Here is a 6,596-nt window from a genome sequence, read left to right on the forward strand (position 1 = left end):
GTCTTGTTGTTTAGTGTTGTCTGGTGACTTGGGGCTGAGGAGGAATAGAACAATGTATCACCAGTGGTCAGGTAAATTCACAGGAACTGTTTGGTGCATTTTCATTTCAGAGATATCAGGGAATTCCGAATGCGAATTAGGAACCTTAATAATTATCTTACGATAACATGCATAATCTATAGAATCTATAATATGAAAATATGTTTTAATAATAGGAACATTTAATAGAAATCTATTTTTCGCACACATACAGAGGATTGTGAATTGTGATACATTATACGTAAAGACCTATTAAAATAAGCTTATTTAAAATAAAAAAAACAAACAAATACAGTAAAAATAGGCGATGTAAGTGATATATTAGTGAGACTAAGTTGTACAGTTCACCCATGAATAACAGAACTAAATTATTTACTTAAGAAGTATACAATATACGGATTAACCTAATGAAATTAACCCTCAATACACAGATCTGTTGTTTTCTCACCATTGTGTGCTAAACCTAAACCAGCCAATCTCGATTCGGAGAAGTCATCCACATTCACAGCGGATGCAAAATCTTTCAATGACGTCAGCTCAGTATAAAACCAAGGAGAACTTCAGTTGGTCGGCAATACAAGTGACTAAGACTGTTGCGTTTACCGCGATCGCGTTACAGTCCACAGACTTTGGAAGTCGTTTTTTTTTAACAACTATGAGGAAAACTGTTGAACTCTAACTGGATACATAATCACTGGGGACTTTAAGTACTAAGTATTCTAACGTTTTCTGCTTGTGATGCCCGCTGGGATGTTCAGTATCGATAGTATCTTGGCCGGGAGACCTAGCTGTAAGGACTCGGTTTTACTACATCGGAATGCCCCGGTTGTATTCTCCAACTTGACGGATTCCTTGTATACAGCTGCCGAATATAATGGACTCTACTCACACACAGGACCCACAGCCCCGAACTTGCAGGCGGTGAATGGAACAAGAATAGGCTATAACAACTATTACTATGGACAACTTCACGTCCAAGGACCGACTGGCCCAGCTTGTTGTGGCGCAATGCCAACTCTCGGCTCACAGCAATGTCCGTGCATTCCCACCGGTATGTTAACTTAATCTGTTTCTGTGTAACATAGCCTGCAGCCTACTAAGTTTTCGAGTCAAATCATTGAAAATTATTCATTAATATTAAGTGACAACATTGCTAAGACTTTAGACATCTTTTGTCATGGGCTTACATTTTAAAATGTTGTTTTAAAGGTTACGATAGCGCTGGGTCGGTGCTAATTTCCCCAGTACCACATCAGATGATGTCTTACATGAACGTCGGCACCTTGTCGCGGACAGAACTTCAATTACTCAACCAGTTGCACTGTCGACGCAAGAGACGCCATCGCACCATTTTCACTGACGAACAACTGGAGGCCCTGGAGAATCTTTTCCAAGAAACTAAATACCCCGACGTTGGTACAAGAGAACAGTTAGCACGAAAGGTGCATCTACGCGAAGAAAAGGTCGAGGTGAGCCATAGCTTTCTAATGGTGACCATGGAATAAACATTTCATTTAGCTGAGCAGACCCTAACCTACATAAACCAGTTTTTCTGGAAAAATAAATCGCGGGCCCAGCTGCGATAAAATAGTATTTAAAAAATAAATAAATACATAAATAAAACGAAACAAACAAGCAAAAACAAACAAACAAACAAAACAAAAAACAGGTGTTTTTCTCAACTCGTCAACTTTAAGTATTTTACCTTTTATTTCCGCTTAGGTTTGGTTCAAAAACAGACGAGCAAAATGGAGAAGACAGAAAAGGTCGTCTTCTGAGGAATCAGAGAACACTCAGAAATGGAACAAATCCACGAAAACAGCTACGGAGAAAACCGAGGAGAGCAAAAGTGATGTGGAGTCGGACAGCTGATAAAGAATCATATGAAGGCAAATATCTTGCACAACTACAATTCGGACTTGTACATAATGTAAACTGTCATGTGAACTTACAGGTGTTGTCTTGCTGTTGCACAGATGTATAGTAAATGTTACCTTTATCATTGATATTGTTATTTATATTAATTTAAAATTTACACAAAAATGCCTGGACATATGAATACTAAATATTATATCACGTCAAAGTTTTCTAAGGCAAAAAGAAGGATCTCCTAAAAAGGTATACTTCCGAAGATTTATGTATTGTAAAGTAATGGCATTCATTAATTTGTGAAAGCCTGTAGGCCTCGTGATAACGCAAGCAGAATTTTACTAGAAACTAATAAGGCGAAAAATGGTTTTAACCAAACAAAGAAACTGAAGTTTTTACTATTGAATTAATGATGCATGGCTCTTGATAAAATAAGAATATTAAAAAAATATCTGAACGGTTTCCCTGATTTTCTTAAGTCATTACCCAACAACAACCTTTAGCGGACAGTTTCAATGTTGTAAAATCAAATTAAAATGATAATCAGAAAATTTATCATCTTACATTGTTAGAAAATCGAGCTTTTGGGCATCAACCCTTGTCTAGCCGAATTAGTCATAAACTTCATTGAGCCTAGCTCTGTCTGTTACCCTAATCTGACAAATCTTTTCAACAAGTGGTCACTTAAGAGTTCTCGTCTGCAGTCTTCTGCTGTATTCGAAAATCTGTAGTGACAAATTACATCTTTGTCACCGAAACGGGGTTACAAATTTACTAGGGCCCCGTTTCCCAAAATCATTGTAGTGTTACGATTATCTTAAATGGAAGAGAGTGCGTTAAGTGCTCGCGCTACCATTTAAAGATCTTTTGTTGTCTGTTGTTGTTTTTGATGCTTTTGGGAAAGGGAGCATCGAAAAAAACATTTTATGATAGGCCTATTTTATTATATATTTCTGATTATTTGTCACAAATCTTAATTCAGAAATATAAGTAGGCTTGAGAAGAAAAAAAAATTGCTAGTGAGACGGGTTGAAGTAACACCCATAAGACAGGGACATTTTCCATGCCTCAGATTCTCAGTTCTGAATCTAAATGTGAAACTTTCACGACAACTTAGTGTTACTTATTACCCTTGCTTTTTAAAACTGGCAAAACAAGCAGAATCTGCTTTTAAGAATGTACAGCCAAAAGACAAAGCGACAAAGAAATCAGCTGCCATTAACAATTTAAACCTGGTGCGCCGACTAAGAGTATGATGCATCACTAGGTCTATTATATAATATCCCCAATCTGGTCAATGTGAAATTCTAAGAGATTGCATATCTCAACGTTTACATCAATGCATTAATTTGGTGTGGACTAAACAGCATTTGTATGCAATTAACTAATATTAAAATGTCGATTTATATTTAACTGGGCATTAGTGGTTATTAGATATAAAATTGTACCTGACAGAGATAAATGAAAATTGAATTTTTCATGTTTGAAACTCACTGCGAAAAACAGTATTGGTGGGACAGATGAATTAAGTCAGACTATAACCTACACTGCTGTGGCGGAAATGCGTTTCTGGAAATGCAGACACGTGTTGTGAAGCGAAATGAAAACTATATCAAGGCATCCGGTCCTTTAGCAAATGTATGGATAAAACAGCATTTTTTTGTAATTAACTGGAGCTTGTAGTGTTCACTTTCCGTACGAATCTGTACTTTAGGATTACATATGGGCCTATTTTACCCATTTTCTGACATGACACCTAAGTAACAAGAAAAAAAAAAGAACAATTTATTGAATAAATTTGGAAAAAATGGCCCTCGACGTGTCGAAACTACACATCAGTTTACTGGTTTACCAATAGGCGAGTAAGAATTTTATTAATTATACACCACTTTCACTGGGCGCATGAATGAACCCTCAATGGACCGGAAATGGAGGATTTCATACAATAATCTTTCAGAATTATTATTTTAACCTCGCTGTAACTTGCATGAGATGACATTGTTTGCTAATTCATTGTAAGTGACCTTTGAAATGGACCTGTGATAAACTATACTAATCTTATTAAAAGCCCAGAATCTCCTCTGACTTTCCACTCCCCAGAATCACGATTGTGATTTTGGATTTTGTTACTGGTAGAAGAGGATTTAATGTGGACAAATGGTCTATTTAGGATAAAGCACTGTGCAGACGTTTTTCATTATTATTATTATTATTATTATTATTATTATGCTAACATTCCAGCATGGCATTGTCCTTTCAAATGTAACTTAACCGTGGCAGTGATGAAAATGATTATGTGCGTGGATAATGATAATAAATGTTGTTCAAGTACACCAAAACGATTTCTATCTATTTGTGACAAAATGAAGCTGGAATAGCACCGATAAATTAAATAGGCCGTTTGTACGCATAGATGTATTTTCAGCAACACAACGCCTCAACAAAGTGTCGTGGTTCGGAATTTTACACAAATCATACTTCACGAAGCATTTCAGTTTTTTAATGCTTGTACTCAGTTGGATTTAGCTTCAGTGACTTGCCAAACAACACTGAGAGCATTGTTATGGATTCACCTAATGTTCACGAAACGGTCAACGATCATTCCGAACACGCCCTGTAACGCTCAATATCATCAGATGGATACATACATTCTGGCAAGTCACTGCAGAAATCTATTATCTATTAGGCACTTATCCCCGCCTAATTAAGCGTTTATGTTTCTTTTAACTAGGCACATGGAACTGAATAACTGAACAAAATGATTACTTTCTGTTACTATTACATATGCATTGGCATGGGACTGATAGATACATACATACATACATACATACATACATACATACATATATATATATATATATATATATATATATATATATATATATATATATATATATATATATATATATATATATATATATATATATGTATATGTATGTATGTATGTGTGTGTGTGTGTGTGTGTGTGTGTGTGACAGCTCATAAAACCTAGAAAGGGCAACATAAGTATTGTAAATGGGTAAATGGTGACGATGCATGTGTTACAACGTTAGAATGGAGAGTATGCATGTGTTAGAACGAGTGTGTGTCTGAGTGACAGAGGGAGAGAGAGAGAGAAAGAGAGACAGAGAAAGAAAGAGTGTGAGGGAATGTTTGAGAGAGAGAGTGTGTGTGAGAGAAAATGTCTGTTTGTAAGAAAGATTGAAAGCGAGAGAGGGGGCAAAATATGTATGTAAGAATATATGTATATAGGCCTAGTTTTCTATCTGAGTAAATCCATGAAAATTTGTGTAAATTCGCCTGTGTTTTTAAAATATGGTCTCTCTGCAATGGGTGAAAACATAACCTCTTTAGGTAAGACACAGTTCCTAGTACAGCCCTGAATAAACAGCAGTGTGTGAGTGTTTTTTGAAGACCTTACCTTAATGGAGGCAAAGACCTTCCCTTAATGGAGGTAAAGACCTTCTTACCTATATCTTACAAAGACCTTTATGGACATTTATATTTGCAAACTTGTATGCTATTTCTGCTTATTTATCATCTAAAACCAATTCAGTCTATGAATATTGCAAATGTAGAGTTTGGTTAGTTACATTTTTGGGGTTTCTGAATATCTGTACACATGCGTCCTTGATGATGTGAACTTTGATGGAAATATAGTGCAAACATAGATAATAATTTTCTGCCTCATAATAACTTGATTACTCTTCTGCTGGTTTTTGCAAAAGGGGGATATATTTTAGCTGAGCTATTTTTTTCTCTGACAGTATTATTTAAAAACATACTAAGGCAAAAAAAATAAATAAAATAAAATAAAAATAACCCACAGCTTCTAAGATGGTTTAAAAAGAAGAAGAAGAAACGGATTAGAGAGGTCAGAGCAGGTACTTAAAGATTTGGCAATAACAGAAACCATGAAACAAAACACATCGTACTAATAATCCCTTATATGTCCAGCAATGATTTATAAAGTGCTTGTCCCACAAGCGTCAGTGCGATATACAAAGAGCAGGTCCAGAACCATTCATCTCCTTTTTTTTCTGGGCTGTAATTTTCTATTTCAAAAATTTTATGCAAGCCTTTTTTCAAACCATTATTTCTTTGACCTTTTTATGCATAGTTTCCCGCACTTGGAAAAACATAGGTGGAGTCCAAGAAAAATTAAGCACTGAGTTAACTCCAAGAGTAGATAAATCTTTGGTCCTTTTGCAAGCATTTAAAGAAATTTTCCCTTTTTTTTTTTTTTTTTTTACAAGTGTTTCTCTGTTTTACACTGAGAACATTACATTCCTGATGTTATTTTTACATAAGTGGTACTTTCATGCATTTTATACATTTCTTTCAGTTTCGCTCTAAAATGGCTAAACATTATCAGACAAGGCATTGTGAATTTGTGATGTGATTGTATTTGTGTGCGGGGTCCGGCTAACCTTAGCTTTGGCTTCAGAAGTGACAGCTCTTGGGTGGATTGCCTCCACTAAAGATAGAAAAGGGTGTTGGCCTTTTCTGTGGTGCATTTTGAGAAAACGTACAAAATGGAAGGAGCACTGTATGAAAGTAAGAGAAATAATGCATATTTTTACAGATGTAAACTTCCTTCTATATCATTACCATTTTTCAGTGGGATGACGTGTGGTTTTGGTGTTTATTTTCTTTCTGTCCCAGGCTGTCTCTAAGCGAGGAGCCAA

General features: G+C 35.7%; 1 protein-coding gene across 1 annotated transcript; it reads left to right on the forward strand.

Annotated features, from left to right (window-relative positions):
* The first annotated feature begins 631 nt into the window (after positions 1-631).
* Positions 632-4,626, forward strand: gsc (goosecoid). The gene is made up of 3 exons (XM_027024253.3): positions 632-1,090; positions 1,249-1,508; positions 1,762-4,626. The coding sequence occupies exons 1-3, from the start codon at positions 778-780 to the stop codon at positions 1,909-1,911; spliced, it is 723 nt and encodes a 240-aa protein (XP_026880054.3). The 5' UTR covers positions 632-777; the 3' UTR covers positions 1,912-4,626.
* Positions 4,627-6,596: the final 1,970 nt, after the last annotated feature.

This window comes from Electrophorus electricus, chromosome 10, assembly GCF_041902795.1.
Source record: "Electrophorus electricus isolate QZ-2024a chromosome 10, ASM4190279v1, whole genome shotgun sequence".
In the NCBI taxonomy this organism is placed as follows: domain Eukaryota; kingdom Metazoa; phylum Chordata; class Actinopteri; order Gymnotiformes; family Gymnotidae; genus Electrophorus; species Electrophorus electricus.

Bases quoted from the DNA above. Each gene is read 5' to 3' on its own strand.
- gsc (XM_027024253.3), top strand. From the start codon at position 778: ATGCCCGCTGGGATGTTCAGTATCGATAGTATCTTGGCCGGGAGACCT. The intron at 1,091-1,248 runs GTATGTTAACTT...GTTGTTTTAAAG, and splicing joins ATGTCCGTGCATTCCCACCG to GTTACGATAGCGCTGGGTCG. The intron at 1,509-1,761 runs GTGAGCCATAGC...ATTTCCGCTTAG, and splicing joins TACGCGAAGAAAAGGTCGAG to GTTTGGTTCAAAAACAGACG.